At 41.4% G+C, this 26992-nt stretch overlaps 1 protein-coding gene across 1 annotated transcript; it reads right to left on the bottom strand.

Annotated features, from left to right (window-relative positions):
* Positions 1-1342: 1342 nt before the first annotated feature.
* Positions 1343-15201, bottom strand: elapor2a (endosome-lysosome associated apoptosis and autophagy regulator family member 2a). Its single transcript, XM_038706649.1, has 22 exons — positions 14971-15201; positions 13401-13521; positions 11778-11967; positions 11550-11697; positions 10586-10675; positions 9813-9918; positions 9561-9713; positions 7416-7504; positions 7145-7325; positions 6899-7027; positions 6119-6209; positions 5901-6003; positions 5661-5798; positions 4813-5076; positions 4499-4672; positions 4194-4380; positions 3891-3987; positions 3696-3797; positions 3458-3584; positions 2926-3104; positions 2108-2276; positions 1343-2027 (listed from the first exon to the last, which is right to left on the bottom strand). The coding sequence occupies exons 1-22, from the start codon at positions 15058-15060 to the stop codon at positions 1959-1961; spliced, it is 2997 nt and encodes a 998-aa protein (XP_038562577.1). The 5' UTR covers positions 15061-15201; the 3' UTR covers positions 1343-1958.
* Positions 15202-26992: the final 11791 nt, after the last annotated feature.

Raw genomic sequence — 26992 nt, 5'->3', positions numbered from 1 at the left:
ACACTCTAGTAATTTGTTACACTTAAATTGATGCTCAGACTTGAAGTGATAACTGGATGTTTAATCATTCAGTGTCCCATCAAATGAATAACATTGTGCAGTTCAAGATGTTTTTTCTTAATTTCCTGTTTAAACATGAAATTGATCACACACTGACAATTCATAACTTTTTTTTCACTCAAGCAGTGTAAATGACAACATTCATCTACTGTATATAAATAACCCAAACTATAACATTGGCTATCTCAGTCAATGTAATCATTTCCATGTTTGCAGTATTTTTAGAAGTATTTATCATGTTACATCATCAACTCATTTATCATGAGCTTTGAATCCAAGTAAAACCCTAAAAAGAAGGTAGCTAGTTCTGAACCAGAACTGGTGGTTTGACTTATGTTATTTTGAAAGCAATACATCATGTTAAGATAATGCTAAACTGTCCTCAGCTTGAAGGATATCATATCAGGAGCGAACTCATTTTAGGCCACTGACATATCACAGCTGTTGTATAAAGGCAGGCCAATGCGCCGTACTTTGATAAAATGGTTTAGTAAGCAAAGTGACAGAAGCTTTTAAAGCACTGAATAATTTTGGGCCACACAAGGCATAAATGTTTGGATAGATGAGAAAACGCATAGTTACTCCCACAGTCTAAATATTTAACTCTGTATCAGGAGTTAAATAATTTTTCATCAACAAAATAACAAATTGTGAGCTTTAAATTACAAGTGTTATTCCGCCCTCAGGAAAGCTCAGAGAAATTATCTTTTCGATAAAAACTCTACATGGCTGAAATGCAAGTATATGTAATGACACTTTCTGCAATGTTTGGAATGTATTAAATGTATTTTGTCATTTTGCTACTGAAACCATTGTGACTGATGTGATTTTTCCTTGAGGGGAGCTCCATTTTAAAATGTTACAATGTAAGATGCTCTTATGATGAGGATAAGTATCACTGTAAGAGAACATTTGTCAATGCAAGAAGAAATCTTGTAATTATAAGAAGTTATCATACTAAAGGAAAACGTAAATGTATTTATACATGTAATATGTGGTGCAATATTGACACTGTGTGGTATCATTTGACTTTATGGCTCAATCTAAGAGGTAAAAGAGGAGCAAGAATGCACTTTCACTGCATTTTCAGGAATGATTGGTGGACTTCTGGCTCTAAGCAAAAGTCCCAAAACGTGTTTCATTCAAAATTATTCCAACAATTAAATTGTCTTGCTTGAATCCATTATCCATTTTTCATCCACAATGCCAGTTAGACAGCTCCGTCTCCAAGCCCTTCAGTAGATTAATCAAAAGAATCGGTTGACAAGGGAATCAAACTGGCTCCACTTATACATAAATACATCATAATTTATTTGACACACATGGAAAGTCAACACCACAACCTCATCCGAAATATATGACATCTTCATTTTCAATCGGTCAGCAGAACACTTCTCCTCATTACAATCAACTACGCAACAGAACAAACAGAAGATAGAGGCTTTATATGGCCAGAATAAAGCAGTCTGTGTAGATGTCTATGGGAGATGGACGCACACACTCACCATAGTGATCCTAAAAGTAAATTACACCATGGCTGTCTAAAGAAATATTGACACTACACAGACTGAAAATAATATAAACAGAACAGTCAAATAGGTCCTTGTCTTACCCTGAGCTCTATGAACAGTTTGAATCAGAATATAACCAGGAGGATTCTATCACACACTCTTGCTTCACAGTACTAGGCTCTGTCATACCAAGCTTTAAGGCCACCATGTTCATGTGACTTATCTGAACCTGGCTCTAGGTGCATGATGTGTGCGTGTGTATGTGTGTAGGTACACACAGTTGGTATTCCAGGTACCACAGCTCATAATTGGGGTGGTTGGTTAAAGGGGTTGTGCAGTGGAAAGTCTCTTGAGGGTCTGATCTCTCCCCTCACTCCCACTCCACCTCTAGCTCCACACCAACGCTTTCGAATGAGATGAGTTTAGCTGCACATGTTCATACTTCTCTCCGTTTCCCTAAAATAAACAACAAACATAATCATTTTGCAATTGTGAACTTACTTACTGTAAAAGTAAAATGATGCTGTGACTCTCACCTTGGATGCTATGGCTTTGAGTTTGCCAAGTAGAGAAGGTTTTGTGTACACAATTTCATCCTCCATGTCTCCCTCGTTCTCTCCCTCCATCACAGCACAGCTGTCAGCTCCTGGCATTTCACACTCCTTATTGGCAGACATCACCAACCGGGAGTACTTGTACTCCAGCCTAGCAAACAAACAAGCCATAGAATCAATACTGTAGGAAGAAAAACCTGGAGACAAATATTGTCCTATATACTGACTGTGACGTTACAAGAAAGGAATGGCAGAAGAGATGTGATCAAACAATGGGAGTTTGGAAGATACAGTAGGAAAGGAAGAAAGAGGCTGGGAAAGTAAGGAAAGAGAGAAAATATGGGAAGACCAAAAGGAAGGAAGAATGGAAGGATAATGAGAAGGAAAATTGGCATTAGGAGAAGAAAAAATAATCAGGAGGGAAAGAAGAAAAAACAGGAGGAATAGAGGGGATAGGGAAAGAAGTAAAGAGATGAGGAGGGATGAAGTTACGAAGGAATACAGGAAGGAAGTAGAGTAGGAAAACAAAAAAGAAAGCAAAGAAGGAGGGAAGCAAGGACAAAGAGAGAAAAATAAAATACATTTGTAAGGATGAAGGTGGCATGAGGAAAGAAGAGAGAAAGTGATGGGGGGAGGGGGGCACAGGAAGACAAAAGGAAGGACCAGTGAGGGGGGAAGAAAGGTAGTAGGGGTGATAGTAAAGAGATAAGGAGGGGGTGAAGTTAAAAGGGAATACAGGGAGGAAGTAGAGGAGTAGGAAGAAGGAAAGAAGAATGCAGGAACAGAGGAGTGAGTCACACCTTTTGTTCTTCTTCCAGAAGTAGTAGATGAGGGAGACAAGCAGCACTGCAGTGAACGCTCCCAGCCCTGCGCCGAGCCGTACCCAGAACTCCATACCCTCACATGGCAACGTTTTCTTTTCAGGCAAGGTCACACCTCCCATACACAGCTTCGGCTCAGTCCACACATACAGTAGGTCCTGAGGATAACACACACACACACACACTTCTAAATACAAACTTTCCACACATCAGTATGTCTAAGTATTTGGACAGTGGAGTGTTTTTTTATTGTTTTGGCTTTACTCCAGCACACTGCATTTCAAGCGAAACATAGACTGTTAAAAAGGGCCACCTTCCAGCTTTAAGAGTGTTTGCATCCATATTGGGTGAACGGTGTTAGAATTGTAACCCTTTTTAGTAGGCTATTATTTCTACACAGTCCATGGGATGTGTTGCTTAATACTCAAAAAGTAGAGCTGATCTGTGCTTTACTCAAGAACCACAACAAAATCTATCCCGCTACTTATGGAATAACTATGTCCACACAAACCTGCTGTCCTCCCTTGCAAGCTCCCTCTATCTGATGGTAGTCTCTCTCTGTGCATGTGGGACAAGCTCCTGAGCTCTCCCACAAGAAATGGAAGGTGCAGCCGTCACACGTTCCTGCAGGGCACTCACTGTAATAGCCAAGAACAAGTTGTCATTTCTACACCGCATCACGGCATAGATGAAAGGTCACTTGTGAAATTAGACAGGCAACCAGAGAAACAGTGACAGAGATGCAGTACCTGGGAACTGAGAGCTCTCCTTTAGTGCTCTTCTCTGGGTTACAGCGAAGTGTCACCACCGCGCTCCGACCTGACTCACAAGAAGAGGTCACCTCCAACGACCTTAGCAATGAAAAAACAGAAAGCAAGATGAAACCTTAGGGGTCTCATTGTTGTGAACATAGAAAAAGAAATATCTGAAATAATAGGAGGTACCTGTAGTAGAAGTTGACATCAGGGACTTTCTTGGAGGTTTGAGGGTATAGCTCTGGTCTGGCTCTTATTCGATCAAGTGTATTATCTACCGTCAACCCTGTTATTAAGTTACAAAAGAAAGATTGGTTTAATGTGCGCATGTACAATTAATGTATGTTTGATTCTCTCTCTTCTGTAACATGACCAGACCTTTTATTATCATTATATCTTTCCCTTTTGTCTTTTCAAGCAACGATCTACGTATAAAACATACCAAATGCATCTCTCCCACACTACCACCGTCTGCATCTTACGTTCACTAACCAAGGAATGTGTCAGCCAGGTTAATGGACTGCGAGGAGAGCGCTGTGTGGAAGCCTCGTCCGCTGGCAGGGATTATTGTTGACTGACAGATGAAGGCCTTGACAGCATTGGCTCCTTCGCCCTTCTCTCTCTGGGAGTCGGTGATGGATAGGTCTGTTACATTGTCTGTGCATACTGCCAGCTGACCCTTAAATAAAGAAAAAGAGCAAATTGAAAAGGCACACATTCATTAGCATTCATACAAGCTAACTTTTAAAAAGGGCAGTATTTTCTGTATGTTTGTGTGCGTTTTCATCTCTTCACACCTGTCCTCCGCACAGGCTGATATTGAACTGATGGAAGTACTTTGTTCCTTTGGAGGTGAAGCTCGGACCGTTCATCAGCAATCCCACAGACCCAAGGAGGCTGAAGTCAAAAGTCAGAGTTGCATTGCCCTCTGTGTGGGTGAAGTGACAGTCACTGTAACACAAACTGTGGTCCTGTAAAAACAAAATAAATACAATAAAACAAAACACAAATACAGATATATAGTTGTGTGTCTTAAATAATAAAGCAATTAAAAGTTTCACAAAAACAAATAATAAAAATGGCTTGATTGCTTTCCCCAACACCAACAAACCTTGTTGCTCTTGCTGGCTGGTCCACAGGATTTGCAGGCATCTGGGCCCGGTGTGGCGCGAGAGAGGAGGTATGTGTTATGTGGACATTCTGTGCACTGGCTTGTGCGTGTGTCTATGTAATGTCCAGGTGGACATGGCACACATGCAGAGCTGGAGGGTTGGGTGCTGAGGGCGCAGGCCCGGCACCCAGAGGACACCCCATCAACAGCGTTAGTCACTGAAATGGAGTAGATCCGCACCACATCATTGACATGCCTACGTACCTGAAAAAGCACCGCAGAGGGACAAACAACTTCAAGAAAAAACAAACCTACACATGAGTAGATCACAACATACAGTAATTCATAAAAAAAATGCAGCTCTGGTCTCACTTGAAAAGCCCTGCAAAACTGGTGATTTAGAAATAGCAATATAAGGATTCAAGCTTCACTTCTCTTCACCTTTTTTCCTAAATGGTCATGCATTGTGCAAAGTACTAAGTGAGCGCAGGGATAAAAGTAGTCTGTTTGATTTGTGGTTTGGTTTAAACACCACCACCACCTCAGAAATGATCTTTAATAACTAACAGAAGGGAGTGTTAGGTTTACCAAGTGTGGAGTGGATTTACAAGGCTGTTGTTTGAACTTGCTGAATGAGGAGCTTTGAAAAACTGTGATTTCATCTAAGTCTAGACCAGCGTGAACATATTGTCTTTATTTATGATCCATAATGCTATGCAAATTTAGGCTGGGTGATATTTAAAAAATATTTCAGGGGAGAAATGAAAGTGTAAATTAAAGTTGTTAACTCATAATAAACTAATAATTAAAGTAATTAACTCATCTGATGGAAAAGGGATTATAATTACATCTGAAGGTTGGTTAGTCCTCTGGAAAGCCCATGTATAGGATACCGAGGCATTCTTTGTCATGACGTGTGTGTAGGACTGTCTTGTTTTCGTTCTCTCCCATGACTCCACCACTGTAGTGCTCTTCCTGTTTACATCCTAAAAAACACAAATTCACTTCTTCCACCTCGCCTATATAATAATGTTATCACATAACTTATGTGTACGTAGCAACAAACATTTGTCAGGAGCAATTCTCACCATCATGAAGTAGAACTCGCAGTCAGCTGTGCACAAAGTTTCGAATTCAAATGTGATGCGACCAAATTCTGTTGCAGAATGACTTGTCATAGACGTAGGGAGCCTGATGGCAGATGCAGACAGAGAAGAGTGGAAATAGTTACAAAAAAAACAACAAGGACAGACAGCTCAGTGACAAGAGTGATGGAGATTGAAAAACACAACAGCACTGTACTTACTTGAAGCCAGGAACGTGGAGGTTGAGGATGAGGTAATCATTATCTGAGCTTCCTGCTCCACTCTGGATATAATCACCTGCCACCTCCCAGCCTACAGGACAGGAGAAATCCACATTGCTCTACTACTTTAAGAAATATATACATCTAGATAACAGTGACAGGTTCAAATCTCATCAGTCCACATTAAAGAATAGTTCTACATTTTTTGAAACACTGTTTAACAATTATAAAAATTAGGTCTGTACAGTAAATACGAAACTACAGCCAATAGCCTGTTAGCTTAGCTTAGCACAAACACTGGAAATAGAGGGAAATAGCTACATAGTCCGAACAAAAAACGAAATGTGAAGATGACATGTTGTGGTTTTACAGATTTTACAGGTTTTACTATGTGCCAGACCATTGATGGGCCGGGCGCAGGAACTTCCTGGAGTGTCTCTGTGAGGCTGCCAGGTAACCAGTGGAGACTCCACAAAGTTATCGCATCCAGCCCAGAAATAACCCAAGATATAATGTGTTAATTAGTGAGCTTTAGAGGTGCTGGTAGGTGGATTTTGTTTACTATAGACAGAGCCAGGCTAGCTGTTCCCTTCTTTTCAGTCTTTATGCTAAACTAAGCTAACCTTCTATTGGCTTCAGCTTTTCCATTTAGACAATAAGAGCGGTATCGAATCTCCTCATCTTACTTTTGGCAAGAAAGTAAATACCATAATGCTGACATGCTCCTTTAAGAGTTGCCAAGATGAAAATAGAGACAGCACTACTGGGCTAAACACCCACCATTCATACTGTCACATTTGGAGTTGCCCACATTGAAACAGGAAGTCTTCATGTTTGTAGGAAGAACATTCCACCATTTATACTCGTAACCCAAGGTGGGCTCAGTGCCTGCCAGACACTGCTGACATGCTGAGGGGGGTGAACACAATGAAAAAGACAATTAGGAAATCACACAGAGCAAAAACAAAAGTAAGTGAAGAAAAATGGCAGGGAGGAATGAATATAAATCTACAGAGTTCTCAGTACGTTTCATCCCATCAGAATAGGTCCCAGGTGGACATGGTGAACAGGTGGCCGTGTCATTGTTATAGAAACCGGGGTTACAGGGGGGGCAGGGCTCCCGTTCTCCACTTGGAGGCAACGACTCAGCTCCAGTCACACCCTCCAGACAGATCTTAGGTTCCATCCACTTATATCTGACCTGCGTCTGAAATTACACAAAGATGGAGGATAAAGGACTAGAACAGAAACTGATTAGAGAATGGGACTTCTCGGGGTGTGGACTCTTTGCTCTCACCTTGCCTTCATGGTCACATGCTGTGTGGATCTGAAAATAGTCCTTTTTGGAACACGGAGGCCTGTCCTTACACACAGCAGATCCCTCAGCTTAGGAAAAAAGTGGCGATAAGGCAAAATACAACTACATTAGCAAAAGAAAGTGATAGAATAGAGCAACTGCAGAATACATTAATAATTTACCCAGAATCCCAAAAATGCTGTAGTACTTTAATTATAACTTCTCAAAAGACCCTGCAAAGCATTACGCGTAAAAGACATCAAGTTAAATCATTGAAACAGAACAATCCAAATGAAAAGGTGAACCATTCAGCTGAAATACAGTACAGTAAAGCAAACAGTCACATATGTGATACACCAATGTAATAAGCAGATAATAGCTTGGTATTAACAATGGGTATATCTGGGTAATAGTAGACTGAAATGTATATAACAGGGTAATTAGGGGCCAAAAATAAAAGGTAACAGGGAAACACATTTTAAGATATCAATGAGGTTATTCAGTAATATTACAGTAATATTTTGGTAACAATATGGTAAGCTGCTAAGAATACCATTGCTATATTTGGATTTTAAAAAGTGGGATAATTCCCTTTCACAATATTATACACTACTATCAGCATAACACCATAATCACATGAAAATACTTTAAAGTAAAAATTGGTAATAACGTATTATATGCTGAAATTCATCCTTGTGTTCAAAACATCCCCTTTTGTTTCTTGGTAAGACTCTAAAAGTTATATGTTTAATGTGGTGACTTGTTACCTGGAAAAACTTTTCTGTGTAAAAAACATGAATCAGGGCTGTAAACTACCTGCTTCTATTTCATTTCAAGGCTGACAACTAACCACATTTTATACTGTTTTGTACATATTTTACATCTTAAACTTAAAGGAATGCCTTTTATGAACATATCACTATTGTTTACCATACATAACATGAATAGATGATTTAGATCAAGACATCAAAAATCACTGCAACCCCAGCCACACCTGAAAATAACTATATGAAAATATGTGCCTATTGATGTCTGGTTTAATTTAATATTACCGTGAAATTAAATTACCAATTTTTGAATGTTCATGTGATTTTGAAGGTATCAAATGCTGATAGTAGCTTATAATATTACAAAAACATCAACCTTTATTATCTCATTATCATCAAATTATTACCCCATTAATGTTACCATTTTTTATCCAAATATTCAGGACTACGGGGGAGCTTAGCTCCCCTTAATAAGACATCAGCTCCCCTAAAAGCATGATTTTTGATATTTTGGGGGGGGTCTCTAAAATATCGACAGCATTCTTTATTGTTATTAATTTCTATATTTCTTTATCATCATGAATCCATGCATAAAAGCATCAGACTTAATCCAGCCAGAGGGAACGATCACCGACCGTCCGCAGCCGGCCAGTCGCTCTGCGATCTCCTGTCCCTGGTCCGCCCCACTCCCTCTATGAACGGTTCGTGATTGTTCCCTCTGAGGATGAATATTATGCATGATCCATGCACTACTGCAGCTGGGGGCTCTCCGCAGCATCACGCAACTTTCTAAATTCTTTCCTCTCACAGAGAAAAGAAAGGTCAGGTCGCAAACACAGCCGCAGCTGTTGTGTGAAGTGAATTGTAGCAAAACTGCTACATATGATAATAATTATTATTATTTTTGTTATTATAATAACAAGACAAACATCTCTGATACAGTCTGCCCCAGGCTGGCCTGGGTCATACTGTGAAAGTTATGTGATAACCCAACCCTCTGCACTCGACTAAAAAGCTTGTTTCTACTTCTCAAGTTTGACTAATGTGGCTGAAAACATGACATGCTCTATCGTTTGGCTATGTGATGTGCTTCTGTGAGCAGTACTGATAACAATTAAGCTACACTGAATACTGCACTGCAGTTTTATTGTGTTGTTTAACATACTGTAGATTTGAAATGCTGAATATGTGCACATCATTTTCTGCGCGTCGGAGTGTGTTTCTACTTCAGGCTTACATTTTTTTTGTGAATTCTGAGGGTCACTGGATTGAATATGAATAGACGCTATTTTCTGAGTTTTTTGTTTGTTTGTTAAAAATCGGGAATGGGATGAGACAGGAGTGAAAATCCACTCCTGTGTCACCCTCTAGTTCCTACCTGCATACTGAGTGGTGGTGTTACAGGCGGTGCAGGAGCTGGCACCGTGGCCAGAGAATGTGTCACGAGGACAGGGATCACATGTGGAGGAGCCTGGGACACGGCTGAACGTCCCCGGCTTACATGGGAAACACTCTGATGTGTAGGCGACTCCTGGTAGAAGGAAATGACAGATTGAAAATGGAAAATAAATATTTAAACAGTGTGTTTGTTTGTCACTGATCACAGCCAGGGAGGGGATTTGTGACTGACCTTCTATTTGAACATTTTTCAGCAAAACAGGCTTCACCCCTTTGGTCCCCATCAGCACCCCACCTGTCCTCCAGTACAAGATGTTGGTGCCAGCCTTCAGGTTCACCTAGAATACACATGATTTCATGTATTATCAGTCAAGCTGTGGCATGAACATGACCAGTGCAGTAGTTAAGAGAAGAAAAGTCTGGGTTTGCTTTATGTAGTTTTAATTAATGCAATATGCCATCTTAAAATTGCTTTAAGAGATCAGATCAAATGCCACAGCTGAGCCTTAACTGCATTTGGTCCTTTCATTAAAATGATAATAAAGATTAAAAGGTGCATCACTGCTGTAATCAAACTTCAACAGAGAAGCATGTGATTAAACCTAATTTGTAAAGCTATAAAACTATGCAGACTGAATTATTAAACTTCATTTGATTAATCTTGGACCCCTCTAGTTCAGTCTAGAAAAATAGCCACAAGTTAAATAACAACAACTATTATTTGTGCTTAAGAAGACCCACATACTGTATTAACGCTCCTCCCAACATTGTAACTAATTTTTTGCTGGCAGTGCAGGAACTGAAATATACACATTGTGTCTGGAAAATACTGGCGACAACAATAAGTTATGCCAGCCACTCTCAACTAACAGGCTCCCTGCATGTATCCACCCTTTCTTGCTGCTCAGCCTGACTTAGACATATTTATTTTGGGAGACCAAGGCCAACTGCCAAAGATCTGTCTTCCGTGGCTATTGTTCGTCGGACAGCATGAAAAACACTTACCGTGTGGGTTGCCCATTCACCATGATTGGTAAGCTTGAGCCACTTCGAATCAGCAGACTGGTCCATCTCCTGACACTGGTCATTCTGGATCTAAAACACACACACACACACACACACACACACACACACACACACACACATTATCAGTGTCCATCAGCTGAAACTCTCACCTCTATTGGTAGCGTTATATAACTACAATATATTTGTTATATACACTAAAATATTGAAGCACTGATTAAGAGACTCATCATTTGACTTGCCAAGCAGCAAAAGCACAGGTGGAACTCGTAATGTTAATTGTGGCTGGGTTCCATACAAGTGTCCCAGTAGTAAGCCATCCAGCAAGCATACACAATAACCTGGAAAGGCCCTGGAACTGGTACACCTAAATAGAATGCAGCCCTGAATAATTTTATTACTTTTCCTGTTGGGATGCGTCAGTATATCTGCTGTCAAAAGGGTCTGTTAACAGATTATTAAATTTCTTGGAGCACTTTGATTTTAAAGTGACAACCAACAGTTGTCATGTGACACAAATGTCAGTTCACAGCAGACAATACAAGTGACACTGGAAATTTGTTTCACAGAGAAACTGTGTGTTTGAGTTCTCTTAATAGATATACAGCATCAGCTGTAAGATTATATATTATGTCGTCTGATTCATGCACATAATGAATGAATGATCATGATCTGAGGATATTTCCAAAGAGATCAAGCATTTTCCCATTAGCATTTACATTAGCATTGTGCCTATTACATTTTTATGCCATTTATGATGACTGAATTGCTTGAATTTAACAAAAGAAATACTGAAGTAGGCTACTCTACATGGTGTCTAAAAACATTTTACTGGCAGTGTATACACAAGCACACTATGTACACACACCGAGCATCCACTTAAACAGATTGATCGATTGACCAACAGAAGTAAAAAGATAAAAGCTACTGAATGTTTGAAACTCACAAAGAACTCAAACAGCAGGTTGTTGTCTGGATACTGGTACTCAAAGCTGACAGAGCCCTGTTTCTTCAGATGGACGGCATAGATGAGAGAAACTGTGCATTCATCCCTGTTGGACTCCATGTAGTTTCCTTGAGGCACCCAGGAAGAACTGCAAGGCAAAATATATAAAATTTATTTCACACTTACAATCAGGGTTTTAGTATTTCTTGCGTCATCCTACTCACACACCTGTTACAGGTGAGCCTGTCGTCTCCGCGGGGACCGTTTTCCAGGGATGTTGCCAGGCTACTGAATCCAGCAGGCATGGCATCCCATTGGTCGAAGCGGATCCCACTGCCGAGGGAGTAGCTGCCCGCTGCACATCGGGTGCACTCCTGAGCCGACATCTCCAGAAACTCCCCAGCCTTGCATGAGAAGGCTGGAAGACACAGAGAAAGGAAGTACAGAGGGATGGGAAGAAGAAGATTATTACATTGAAAAAGTAATTTCCCAACCTCCTTCGCATTCTGCTGCAAAACATAAACACAACATAAACGTCGCACAGACTGAAGAAGATAGGAAAATGTTCATTGAAATCACTGCTGCCTTCAGTATAATGCAGCCCCAGTGATCAGGGAACTTAATCCTTACATCCTGTTACACACTTTGTCTGTCTCTGCACTTTTTCTCCCCAACACCATCGCGTCTTCTACCCCTGCCAATGTTCAGACATTGTCAGCTTTTCCTCATACATGATCTGGTCAAATGCCATTGTGGTACCTCTTTATGCTTTAAAGATACCAATTTGTCTCTGGGGGTAAGCTGTGTGTGATAATGTGCTCAACAGGAAGTGCTTGTTAGGTGTGATTGGATTCAAGGATAGTTTGCTGGGGCACTCATTTTCATGGTTACAGAACTAATTGGTAACCGTTAACATGATTAACTGGGCCTCTTGTAGGGATGGCATCGATACATTCTATGTAAGATAGTTTGTCCAATTGCTACGAGGAAACAAGTGTCTGGTATTCTCCTACTGAATTCTGTAGGAGTCTGAACAGGAAGAAGGAAACAGAAAATGTCACAGTAACAAAACGTTTTCAGAGTCTTTCTTTTAATGAGAACTGTTTCCATTGTATGTAAAATATCTATGTTAGAGAACACTGTCTGGACATTAACATGCCCCACATTCTGTGAGTGACACGCAGATTTCCTGAATAATAATCTCAATTCAGCCACTAGTCACATGGTGTTGCAAAAGCGGAGGGCAAACCTGTTCTGGGGAGGTCGAACAAAGAACAAACTTGTATTACCACCTTGTAGAAAACTGGTGTACTTTTACACAATTAAAGTCTGTATTCCTGCCTCTATTGTGATAAGGCTCACAGCCCAATGTCTGTAAGTACCACCATCCCAACAAAAAAGAAAAAAAAAAACACACAAAAAAAAGATATTTGAACATTCCCGATGACTTACCTTATACTTGGCTGATCTGTTTCCGTGGCAAAACATTAGCACTGACAAATAATGTAATAATTACCCACATGGGCATCTGAATAACGGTGTCATTCAAAAGCACCAACTCTGCAATGTCTTATATTCACAGTTTATAGCTAAGAAACTCTATTTGGACAGATTTGTGACAGCTGCTGGTGTATAGTTGCAATTACAGCAAGCGACAAAATGGCACATTAATGATGTGGCATGTGAAGTAAGCCAGCAGCAGGGCAATTATGTGACATTGTTTTTCTCTGAGATTATTGGGCCGTGGCTCTGCTCTGTGGTTGGTTGGAGGATATTCAAACAAGGTCCTACTACTGATAAGAAGGTAAGATACACACATCAGTGCTCACTCTCTCACACACACATACTTACTGCACTCTGTGCCGCGTGCTGGCTCTGGTAATCCAGTGCAGGCCCCAGGGTTCGTCGGGATGGCTACTCTCCACCGAGATCCTGTGCTGTCACACTCTGTGTACTCATAGTAGTAGTCCGTCTGTCAATTGAACACACACACATGCAGAGTATCTGCATAAGAAATTACTGACCACAACAGTTTTGGAAACAATGAGGCCAGAGGTAGGTCTGAAACTTCACACCACAAGAGGCCTCCACCCAAATCACAGCCCTGAGTCACTCTTATTCTGGGTGAGAATGTTTTGTAAATCAGCGCAGGCTAAATGGATGGCTGCTGCGTTAGCAACCAACACTGAAATCAACTTCCATATGCAGCTGCTCAGGCTTACAAAACATGACCGCCTGTTAATGGCGTGATCTCAAGCCACAGCCACTCTCCTGCCCTGGATACACAACATACCATCTCCACGGCGATGGGAACAGGGGTGATGGCAGCAATGGGCTGCTGGTAAAACAAACGGAGGGTTTTACCAGCAGTATTTTCACATTTTCAGGATGAAGACTCACAAGTTATAGTTTTACTCTGTGGTCTGGAGTTGGAGTGAAAACCATTAGCTTGATGTTTGCGCCTCCACAGAGCAACTCATCGTCTTTCGTCTATAGAGGAGGGTAGCCTAATTTCTCACAGTTTACATAATGTTCCTCCTCGAGCCACAGCAGAGTTTGACACCACGGTGCATGCAGGCTGTTGTGTGAGCAATGAATTTCACTGGTGTGGTGCGACAGGGCCACACTGATTATAAAGGACTAGAGGAAAGATGTTTTAACAGCTGCAGTGATTGGAGAAAGAAGAATCGACTAGAATGGGACTGCATTCTGAACCCTGTTGTACTAAACCCTCATTATCTCTTAAGACTCCTACAAGAGCTGTGGTCAATCACTGATATGGCAGACTTTCAGTACTTATCTCACAGCACAATTCAGCAGGAGAGCCTCTACTTCTGAATGCATTTCATGAGATTTAAAAACCATGATATCAGCTCTGACGTATGTAATCTCTTTGCCAGTGTGAAAATACAGACTGAGCCAATAACTTCAATGGGAATGTTGCTCCTCGATCCTGGGACTGGATGGCGTGTGACTGTGCTGCCACTCTGGACTGAGGAGGTGTTGAGCTGAGCCAGACCAGAGGGAAGGAAAGGCCAGTACATGCAGGAAACTGATAACAGCCTGAACAGCACTGAGTGGCGAAGTGCAACATACACCAGACCTCTCCTTAGAGAATCATGCTCCTCCATGTTGTTCAAACGTGTTCTTTTTACAAAGTAAGCAATTGTTTTAGTATATTTACTTCCCCACCAGCTGCAAATTATGAGGTGGGTGATTTTATACATCATGGCCTAACATAAATCGGCCCCGGAAATGTGTCATCTATGTTTAATCGTATTTGATATGGTCACTGGATTACCAACTCACTGTCACAGCGTGTCAGTAGGAGAATACCAGACACTTGTCAAAAACTCTAACAATAAAAGCGGCTTGCAGTGAATAGGATGACCACTTATTGATCGACCGTGGCATCTCTCACCTCACTACACTGCCGCTGTCCTTTGGCCCCGTCAATCAGCGTGCAGAGGATGAGAGCGCAATTGGCGACGAACCAAGCCGAGGACCGCATCTTGGATCCTCAACAGGAGGAGAAAGATAAATCTCGATCCAGGAGAGATAAATGTATCATAAACGTGAGCCAGATTAATGCGTGTTCAGATCCAAATCGACACCTGCCTCTGTCGGCTCTCGTCGGCAGATTGAAAACCCCCACCACCTGCGATTATGCTCAGACAGTGCGCTCCAGGGTTGCCTATCACAATAAAGCTGGCCAGAATAAAAGTGTACTTTCGGTTATGATTTTCAAAATAAAACTCGCGACGCATGTATGTGGGGATGATCCGTCGCTAAATTATTTTTTCGTGCCTATTTGTTTTCAAATCGTTAGGCTATAATTTTGTGAATGTGCAAACCAGTGTTCATCCTGTGCAATAATGCCCCCACGTCCCTTCATATGGACCATCTTGTCACTTTAATTTGAAGGCACAATTAATACGTCTGGTATTTTCTGGTTAGATCTGATGACTTGACGCAGCTGTGCGTGCCTTTACCCACTGGCTCTGACGCTCCTATGACGTTGCGCAGGGAAATATAATATTCCCTGTCTTTCTGCTATCGAGACAAAATAATGAAAGCATGTATGGGCTTCACGTAGCCTATTTGGTTGCGTGAAATATGATAATGTGAAGCGCTAAGGGCAAGCTAACAGTCTCTATTGAGGTAATTGTTGAAGATTTTGTTTAGGCTAATGTCACTGTGAGAACAGACATTTTGAAAGGCCCAAGCTGTTGGCTATTTTGTGCTTAGCTTGAAAACAGCTTTCCAGTTGCTGTATTGTTCCTACAGCCTATTATTGTAGTCCACATTACTGACCGCCAGAGGGAAGCCAAGCTCTGCAGCGGTTCATCATTACTGCAAGATTTATCACATATTCTGCTTCGTTTGGGGCTCTTTATCGGCATATATTGAGAACATTTGTCTTGTACTTTAGATTTTCGTGCCCAAATGGAATGATTTTCATAAACAAAAACTGCTTACTGGCAACTATGAAGTTTTGCAAAGTCCACGACCTGCCGTGGCCTGTGATTCAGAAGGGCAAACTGTAAGAAAGGTCAGTTTTATGATGAGGGTGTGACTATGTGGTTAAAATGTGCACGATATGAGCTTTACCAATAAGACTGAATGCATTAGGTAGAGTACCCTATCATAAAGAGGTGGAGTGGTATTAAGTCCACACAACAAACCTGTTATTGTATAATACTGTGCTGCTCTGAATTTCCAGAATATAAGCTCCTATTTATTTCTATTAAGACCTTTTCTAGTAAGATCGCAATTATTTCAACCAAGTTTGCTGCACCAGTGAATCATTTACATCCACTGATAGTGAATACAATATGGGTCCAAGCACTATATTAATATTCAGGGGTCTCCCCAGAATTCCTGTTTATGATCATTTCAAAAAGGTAAAAGGTGGATTACAACATCTACCACCCTGTTTAGTGCTATGATGGCTCCTCAGAAGTGTAATGATGGTTTGGTGCCATTGTTCTTGAAGGAAATCCCATCATATCCTGTTCAGGTCTGTAAAAATGTTTTAATGTCTTTACGAGACTCACAGTTTCTCTAGAATACGACCATTAGCTGCTGGGTCATTATTTTATGGCTGCTGTCACATCGGGAAAATGTTATCCAGCTTTCTCTTTCCAACAAGGTTCTACTCTCATACTCTAAGTTACCTTTAAATTTCCTCCCCTCCCCCATATACTTTATGGCCAAGACATACTGCAGCATCATATATTGGCCATCCTGGACAAGTTTAATGGTAGACTAGTTACCACCCCTGATGAAGGGGTGTTTGCAAAGGAGATTAATGTTTTTCATAGGTTATTTTGCGCCTACTGCCACATAGACTATCAGCTATGTTTTATTGGTATACATAATTGTGTTTTCAGTCATTTTAGCCTAGAGAAGTTGTGTAGGTTAAATAATCAATCCAAATCCTGGGAACCCAATCAAAAACTGCACCCGTAACCTAACCCCAATAAGATTGGCTTATTGTCATAATAAGATTGGATATTTGTCATAATGCTACATTTGATGTTGTCTTATGAAAAATACATATTCACCAGTAGACCGGGCTGGATAAACTATTGATGCAAGTCTGCCTTATGTGAATGTATGAATATTTAAGTAGCTGTCACCCAAGGGCAGCTGGGTTTCTCCTGTCATTCTGTGAGGAGGGATGCAGGCCTCTCTCTCCCGCTCTCTCTCTCTCTTCTCTTTCTCATCTGAAGCCTCAGATCACTTACAGTGTTTGCCTGTAACCTGAACTCTCATATTCAACCATCTATAACACTCCAATAACCTTTACACTCTAGGCCACTGCTCTGTGATCAGATGGGTTCATTAATTAATAGTGGTGGTGTAGGGCAAGAGTGTTAGTAACTGACCTCCAATCAGATGGTAACCAGAGTCCCTGTGGCCCAACCCCAGTCTCCAAACTCACAACAGACCAGGGACTACCTGGTCAAGTAATGAGACACCCAACACTGGCACACTCAACTCACACACAAACATACACACACATACACACACACACACAAACCCTGAGACTCTCATACACATATAGGTTGTCAGGGAGGTAGACATGGTACTATGAAGGGCTGAGGAAAGAGTGGCCCTTGCCTGGAAAGAGTGGTTAAAGCTACATTGGTTCGGAACCTAGTTTCTGTGAGAGATAGAGAGAATGATGTGATGACAGATCGACCTACTGACCGAGAGATGACCGACAGAGTCTGGATTCTTAAGGTTAAGTCCAATAAACTGATGAAACAGCGGCTCCCGGACAAATGGATAACGAATGCTGATATGACATACTAAGAAGACATGCTGAAATAGAGGACGGCAATTGAGGATATTGGCTCCACTTCTTTCCTGGATAAAGAAATATTTTCTTTTTCATATTTCACTTAACATGGGTGGAAATAGTTGGCTCATTCTTTTGTACTTGTCTTTATCCCACTTAAAGGAAATTATGTATAGTCCTTACTGGTTATTGTTCAATCTCTACTCTAGTGTTTGATGATGTACAAGAAGCTACCCCAGATCAACTTCCCCACACTCTGGGAAACCCCAGATCCACCTAATGTCAGTTCAATTAGGATTTATTTTACTGTCTCTTTCGGTCATTCCTGAATTCCCCAGCATGCACGGACTACCTTGTTCCTCTCTGGGCCACTGTTTTGGTAATCCATCTGATGTTAGCACTGATCCAGCACCAGCTCAGGAGCCAAACAACTCCAGACGAAGCATAAATGGACTTTCGTCAACAGACCCAGTTATATCCCAGCCGGAAGCCCAGCCAGACATCCCACAGGAGCAGCAGCACAGACAGTCTCAGAGGACTGTCAGCTATATATCCACCCACTCCAGCAGAACCAGAAAAGTAAATGGTACCAATTCAAACTCTATCTGCCACCAGCAGGACACAGATGACGGCCCATGCCTTGAGTCCCCTCCACCCTGCCATAGCCTCTCCCAGAGCTCAGAAGATGATGAACTGGACTGTAGTCCGGAGCTGGAGCTGAAATATCCTCAAATCCCCAGGCCCTCCATTATAATTAGACAGCCTAAGGTAAGAAGGCTGGAGTCAGTAGGTTTTGTTTTCAACAGTGGTGAACAGTAACTGAGTACATAAGTACTGTATTTAAAGTACGTACAAATTTGAGGTGTTTCTACTTTACTTAATTATTTCTGGTTTATGATACTTTATACTGCTATCTTCTAAATATTTTAATATTATATAATATAAATTTTTTCACTCCACCACTCGTACTTATAAATATTATATAAAACATATCATTAACTTATATCATATAATGTATTATAGCAGTTTAAACTACCCAGCAGTGAATGAAGTAATTCAAATTAGCTCTACCTTGACCAAACACAACAGTGAAGTTACATGAGAATCAAGATTTATTATTATGCAAATATATAATAATATAAAACTGGGGTCATTCTGCATAATGAATACTTTTACTTTTTATACTTTATGTTGTTTCCAATTCTTCTGTATGAAGTTACATTCATGAATGCAGGACTTAGTGCAGGAATTTTTAGATTGAGATTTGCCACCTTTACTTATGTTAGTAAATATGTCAATGTGACAGCAATAATTTTGACAAGAAGCAAATATTGCGGCATAAGATCATTTTAAAATCATCAGATCTGTTTTACATAGGTGTATTGTACACTTCTAACAATGTTGCTTTAACAGTTGTGGATTTAATGTAATGTATTGTATCACCACAAGGGGGTACTTCAACCCAAGTGAAGTTAAAGTAAGTAGCTGTTGATCTCTGTCAGGGTTTTATTAATTAATTTCTCATCAGAATGCCTTTTTATGAATGAGATCTAAAGCTGTGAAATTCTGTGGTCAGAATGCTCAGTGACTGGAGATAAGATGTCAGTGAAATATGTCCTGAGTTCATGCTTCTTTGTAGTATTCTTGCTATTTAGTCTTGACTAAAACTGGCAAAACACAGTGTCCTTATTCCAAAAGGCGGATGACACATTATGTAAGTAGTGGCTCCTCTGGCTACGATCAATAATGCTGATCAGCGGTGGAAACTGTAGAAGAATGGGAGGGAGGAGGGGTGGGTTTTAATAGGATTCCTGGAATATGCGCTGTTGATTACTTCATCCATCAGGGAGATCTCTCATCAGCAGATGTTTAGACATCTGTTGGGTTGATCGTTTTAGGAGAGGATGGTCAGTGATACGGTCTAAGTTGAGAAATGTGCCATGCAAGTATTAAACACATGGTTGACTTATTGTGGTAGTCGGTGACAAGTTTGGTATGAGAAGCTTGGTAAATTTGAAAAAAAAAACATTGATCCAACTGTAACCATTACGCAACGATTTATGCAAAAAGGCCCTTTAACTACCTTGTAGCAGCCACCCAATAAAACTGCAGCAAAGCAGCACATTGGCCAACAGTACAACACATGTTTGTAGCGGACAGCTTCCAGGGTTGCAAGGCTGTGAATGTATACACCCATGCCCTCCACCAACATAGCCATTATTGTTCTGTGTCAGAATGAGTTACAAGAAGCATAACATTTCTTACTTTCTATGGAAACAGGAAAGAACTTTCACAATGTTTGCATTAGCAGAGCAAATATTAATCACGTGTAACACACAGGGTTGCTTCCTCATTGAACTGTGATCTTGACAGCAGAACCAAAAAAAAGGCTGATTGAGCCACTGGAGGACAGGCATGATCAGAGCATGTGCATTAACCCTTGTAGCCCTCCACCTCCTTATCATCTGACCTCTCACAAATCACAGCCAGAAGCATTAGTCATTCCTGCCCTCGAGGTACAAATAAATGTCCCCTCTGTTAAAATACTGTGCAGTATGTCCAGTAAGAGTGTTTGCTGTGATCTTGAGGCTTTATCTTTGTGTGTGCATGTGGCATGTGTGTGTGTGTCCGTATCAGCGTGTGATAATACGGTTGTTGCATTTATCTCTGACCCCAGGCCAGACACTTCCTTTGTCAAGTGCAGAAACTGCTGTCATATCTGACCATTTAAAACAGCACACGCACACACACACACACACACACACACACACACACACACACACACACACACACACACACACACACACACACACATAAAAGAATGTTCAGTTATAAACAATCAGTACAAATTCTTCAGTATCACTTTCTCACACACATACATGCAGAGTCACACACAGAAGTGAGAGATTACTGAACACTGTTATTAAGCAAATGGAGGGGTTGATTTGAACAAGTACGACAGAGAGCAAAGAACATGAACATTCCCTTACAGAACAATCACTGTCTACTCTAACATTGACTCAAACATATTCTGTAACGTATGGGTTCAGCCATCTGAGCTGTACTTCTGAAGGGTAAGAAGCCCTGAATTCCAGTCCTTTCATTGTTAGTGTCCTTGACCATCTATGGCAATATGAAGACACTATTTGCATGTTAAATTACCTCCTCTTGACATGATTCATTGCAATTATGCGTGGCATCCTGTGTGATGTCATTTTGTTTCCATACTGGGTTGTGAAAAGTAGGTTTCAATAATTCACAGATGTGCAACAAACTGAGCTGAGGGGGTATAACCCACTTGCACCTGTGGTTGTAGGCATAACCCCATTTGCTATAGACCTGTGAATTAATCTAAATCACAATGTTATTAATAAACAAATGGGATTTTATTGTGTTTTTGGTCTTTAATTAGCCATGATCCTTGGCTTCACCTTTTCATTGCCCCATAATTACACCTTGCTTTTTTCTGCCTTCTGCAGGCATGAACCTATTGGTGTGTGACTGGTCATGCCCATTAGACAAATGTGTTTGTTATTCAGTGTAAGTGACCTTACAGTGACTGACAGTATCCTTTTGTGTTCCCTTCCCACACACTCCCCCCAGGAATCAGAATTCCAGGAAACTGCGTCAGACAGGTCGGACGGCAGGGAGACAGAGGATGGAGGGTTATCAGGTATGAAAAACAGGATCTTGCTCCTCTTTTCTCTCCACTCCCTTCTCCACCTTCAGCTCTTCCACGCTGGAGTTGTTGGGCACAGATTTGAAAATGGAAAAACGTCTGGCTGGAGCTGTCCTCTGCTGATGGAAAAACAACTTTGATGTTTATGTGGCGAGGAACATATTTGTGAAAAGAATTACTCTGCGTGTGAGGGAATGATTGAGTTCACACAGTCGTGCCCCCAATGTGTCAACGAGTCATTATGAGAGAATTTTTGTTCCATAATGTCTCTGTTTATGAGTGATTATGGAGACTTCTCGTTGTCTGTCTGTAGTAAATAGTGATCCAGAGGAAAGAAAGGTGTGTGTGTGTGTGTGTGTGTGTGTGTGTGTGCACTGTGGATTCCTCACCTTGCCAGGATGTCTGGGAGTGCAGGCGGTTACCTTGGCGATGAGTCTTGGGGCAAAGCCCTGGGAGTGGTGGAGGGCAACAAATTGGTAAAAGGATGGAGAGAGTGGCTGATTAATAATGTGATTGAGTGTGAACATTGTGTGTCTACACATGTGGCCAAATTTAAATGTGAATTTGAGTGTGGACCTGCAAGAGAGGGTGTGTAACAAAGCCTTGGCACGCACAAACCAAGGCTACCCCATCTGCAGTCAATCTCTCTGTCTTTTGTTTTCTAACCCCATCTGACAAGAGTACAAAGAATGGATTTTGGGGGTGGGGGTTGGGAGATAAAAACATCTCACCAAATAATGCAGTCCAGAGCAAAAACACCATAACCTACTGTCTCAAAAAGTTAGGAATTTAGTGTATTTGATAAAATAATATTGTAAGGTGTTACTCTTATTTTGTCTACCCCTTGTATTATATGTTGTGCTTTTCATGAGGCGTATATATCACATTTATTTAAGGTAATGAAGGGAGGCACTCCTCTCCCTGTGCAGAGGTTGGAAAAAAATGGCAAAATAGGTTAACCAAACCGCTACTGCCATTAATGCTTTACTAACCCAGCACAGTGTTTAAGATGCTTTTAAAGGATTAACATCTTTAACCATGCCTCTGTGCCACAAGCACATGCACACATACACTGAAAGAAAAAACATCTGCTATAGTACATGTGGTTCTTTGAGAGTTATATTATTACATCAACACAAAGAGTACTGTAAGCCTAACTTTGGTCTCTTTATTCCAATGACAGAAATTGGATAAAATGGGAGAGATTATAATGCACCAGGGTAATGTAAGTACAGAACCTCCTCTCTCTCTCTCTCTCTCTCTCTCTCTCTCTCTCTCTCTCTCTCTCTGACACACATGCACACAATTGTCACACTGGCCTTGATTTCCTGTGGTCACAGTACACGTGTGTGTGTGTGTGTGTGTGTGTGTGTGTGTGTGCGTGTGTGCGTGTGTGTGCGTGTGTGCGTGTGTGTGTTCGTGTGTGTGGTGTTGTTGTTGTTGTAAGGGCCTTCCTGCTCTGTGTGTTGGGAATCCCGCTTATTCAGCTTTTTCACACAAACACACACACAGGCAGACAGACAGTGGGAGGGATTGATACATGGTTCTCTATTATGTTGCTTGTGTCTCCTGTAAAGGTTTACCCAGGTCAGCTCACCTCCCACGTCCTACCTTAATTCTTTGTGTCTGTTTGTTTCCACACTGTTTATGATTAACTAGGATTATTGCAATTGAAGGATCCACACAGCCTGTTAGCTTAGGTTGGTGCTGTGAGGCAGTATGAGTTTGTTTGTACTGTATGTTTGCACATGCCCAAGTATGAAAACAGCTTTTTATGCTTGTATTACTTAATTTGTGTATCCATGAAAAACGTCAGTGTTCCTAATAGTCTGAACATATGTACGGTGTATCAATTCTTAAGTTTCCAGCAATTATTTATGTCCCAGACACACATAGACGTACTGTGTCTGTGGTCTATGTCCTAAAATAGACATGTAAGTAGTGGGCACTTTAGTCCAACTCTGTGGATACTTCACCCTCACTGTACTATAACAGAGCCATCTGCTCTCATTCCTGTTGGCAGTCATTAAGCTAAGTGGAAAGGCTCTGTACAATAAAGCTCAATAAATCTGGGTGGTTTGACCAGTAATAACAGCCTCAGCGACAACATGCAAGGAGTACAGTTAAACTACTGTATCGTGATCTTTTTGCATGTGCACATGCATGACATTCAGACACATGCAAACACGAACACACACACAGGCATGCAAATGCAGGAAATGGCATGCAGTCTGTGATTGCTCATCTGCTACACTTGAGTGAATCTTTTCTCGTTTGAACAGAATGAATTTCTGGTCAAAGGCACCCTATATGGCTGGTATGTGCGGTAACAGACAAATAAGAGGAAAAGAAAAAGTGATGGATGCGTCAGAATAAAGCTAGTGACACCAACGTTTCTAATGCCATATCAGATTATGGGCCACACAGAGGCAGACCTGAAAAAGAGAGATTTATTTGTCACAGGAATTATAGCTGCTCCAGACTGAATTTTATGTCTCTCTGCTGTGTATTCGTGACAGGGGAAATGTCTTGGTTGGTGTTAAAGAGAGAGCAATAGGGAACACCGAAAAGAAAAATGTGAATGACAAAGCATGACAATGCATCAGCAGATAAAAAACAGAGACAGGGAGAGTTTGAGTGGGTAATGAAGCTGGGGAACGAGAGATCGTTTCACAAGTGCACTGAGAGGCTGACGCAGCACTGACCTCACAAACCTCATCCAGCCAGGCACCATAGTGCATGTGTCTGGATGTGTGTGTGTGTGTGTGTGTGTGTGTGTGTGTGTGTGTGTGTGTTTGTACTGGCGTGCATGCTTGTGTGCCTGCGTGTGTGTCTATGCATCTGTGCAGAAAGGGACACGGTGGTGTGAGTCATCCAGCAGTGATTGAATTAGCTGAACTTTGGCTGAACACTCACAGGGAGAAGACGGAAAGGCAGGACAAGAATGCATTACATTACCCCAACAACCCATCGCAGAGACGGACAGGCTGACAGTGGGAGTGTCACCAAAATTTTATTAAAAAATCAGCCAGCTTTATTAAAGCTACACAAACAGCCTGTACACACCCTCTTTGTAATGCGCACACATGCGTGTGTGGCTTACAGTGACCTAATTGGCAATTTCTTCCATAAATGTGGAATATTACTTCAGTAGAGTAGATAAATAGAGTTTTATCTTGTGGTTTCTCCACCAGTGCACTGAGGTTATATGCCAGAAACTGCTGGGTCAGACATGAGGGTAGAAAACATTGTGGAAAGAACGCATTAAGTCTGTTTGGGAAAGGGTAGAAAATTGTGGCTTGGTGTTAAAAAGCGAAGGGCTGACGATTTCAACAAGTACCTCAAATGCGACCAAGGGCTCTTGAACATACACTGCTTCAGCATATGGAGGGTGTACTGCTGGTGTAAACCCTCAGTCGTTCAGAAGTAGGTCACACACGTGGGGGTGGTGTTTATGTGCACTACAATTACATACAATTATTTACCATCTACTCCTTTCCTGGACTGTTGTGTTAAGTATGGCTTTACACTCTTCACAACAGCAGTGAATAAATTACTTTCTTCTTGTGCATTTTCAAAAGCTTTTATGTCTCGTCTTGTGTGTGTCTGCTTCACCACTGAGCAACACTTTTGTACAAAATATGACCACAAAAAACGTCCTTATCTTATATCGAGGTATTGCGCAGAAGGGAATATTCATGAAACCTTTGCCAAAAGAGATTCAGTATTATCAGTTTTAAGACCTGCACTCAGTTACAGGAAGACCTCTCTGTCGCCATGGTTTTCAGATAACTGCCATATCCTGTTTAAAGTGGAAGGCCTTTGGAGGCCTGACATAGAAAAAACAAGGGGCCTCACATGCATACACACGTGTGCACACACACACAAGAGCTGTGGGAAACCCTGGGACGATGACAGAAACATCTGTCCCAGAAATTAGACTTACCAGCAGTGTGAGATAGAGGGGAGGGGGCAGTAAAGCTGTCGACGTCCAGGCAGTGACATTGAATGAGGAAACCCCCGATTTACACACAAGAAGAGGCAACAACGTGACCTTCACGGCTCAAACCTGTCCAAACCACCCAATCAGCATTTATTTCAGTCAGGGGTCAAGTCAATTCTGTCAAGTGTCCATACAGGTCAGTCAAGGGACATACTGAAGTTTTGTGCTTCACACGGTGTACATGCACTACTAAAAATGGAAGTAATCAGGTAAAGAGTACTGTGGTTTAAAGTGGAATTCTATGTCTTTTCTAGAGCAGTAAGTGGGGTTTTCAAACCACTATTGGACGTTGTGGTTTACAGGAATAAGTGTGAAACTTTTCTGAAACCACCTGCAACGGAAACCACTGACAGATGCAATATCTCTTCTCTGCTCTGCTCATCACTAGAGAAGTTGTTTCACCCACACACCACTGTTGCCATAGCAGTGAGGACATACTTTCTTACTATAGTGGTAAAGGTTTTTAAATCTAACAGGACATGAGTTTAAATAGTAGTGAAATTTTGTTTGTTTTGTCACTGTCACTCAAAGAAGTGAATTCTATACCCCCTTGGACATGTAGGAGAGCAATGTGAATCCGGGTGTGTATGGGAGTGTGTTGTGTTGTCTGTTTATGTTTGTTTATGCGATGAAACTGTAACACATCAGACAACTGTCAGACTACAGGTAGTAGTGGATAGAGCCAGGCTAGGTGTTTCCAGTCTTTATGCTGAACCGAGCTAACTGGCTGCTGGCTTGAGCTACATATTTAGCATAAAGTCATGAGAGTGGTATCAGTCTTCTCATCTCCTTTAAACACATGTGGAATAGCATGGGGAGGGTGGCTTGTAGAGCTTTAGCGATAGTTGTTGCTCTGACTTTTGTTTTTCAAACAGCTTTTACTTTCTTACACACAACCACATGCTTGCACAATGCACATACACTACATACACATCTGTTTCCTGCATGGTGGGCGCTCTGAGCGTAGTGGCCTCTGGAGGGGGTGTCCTCTCTGTCAGAGGCGACCCCTCTCGTGACTCATCCTATTGTTTAGCTCAACACTTAGTTCTGAGAAGGTCCTTGGGAATGTTTTACTTCTCTGATGCCCCACCTCCCACATGTTTGGATTTCAAACCCAACCCTTGGACCGTTTTTCTGTTCTTCTTGTCATTTCCAGTAAGCCTGCTCTCATGGTTGTATAGCAACTTACAGTAGATCTTTCTTCAGCAGAGATCAAACCCAATGAGACATAGTCAAGAAAAATATGTGCCGTCTGAAATAAGCAGGGCACCGTAAACTGACAGATCACCATGACACTAGGGGTTTCGGTGAGCGGATTTAACAGAAGGGTGGTGGATAAGCAGATCCACTGACCCTACATCAGTAAGCAGATTACTCTTTATTACCAAGAATGCACAGGATATTCCGTCTGCAACAATAACAGACAGCAGACTGATCTGTTGTGATCAAAGTGG

Source organism: Micropterus salmoides, unplaced genomic scaffold, assembly GCF_014851395.1.
Source record: "Micropterus salmoides isolate LMB-PRFRI ecotype aquatic unplaced genomic scaffold, ASM1485139v1 Ms_hic_scaffold_8, whole genome shotgun sequence".
NCBI classification, from domain to species: domain Eukaryota; kingdom Metazoa; phylum Chordata; class Actinopteri; order Centrarchiformes; family Centrarchidae; genus Micropterus; species Micropterus salmoides.
This window is presented reverse-complemented; position numbering and strand designations above follow the sequence as displayed.

Bases quoted from the DNA above. Each gene is read 5' to 3' on its own strand.
- elapor2a (XM_038706649.1), bottom strand. From the start codon at position 15,060: ATGCGGTCCTCGGCTTGGTTCGTCGCCAATTGCGCTCTCATCCTCTGC. The intron at 7,326-7,415 runs GTGAGAGCAAAG...GTGTAATTTCAG, and splicing joins CATGTGACCATGAAGGCAAG to ACGCAGGTCAGATATAAGTG. The intron at 5,799-5,900 runs GTGAGAATTGCT...TGTGTTTTTTAG, and splicing joins GCGAGTTCTACTTCATGATG to GATGTAAACAGGAAGAGCAC.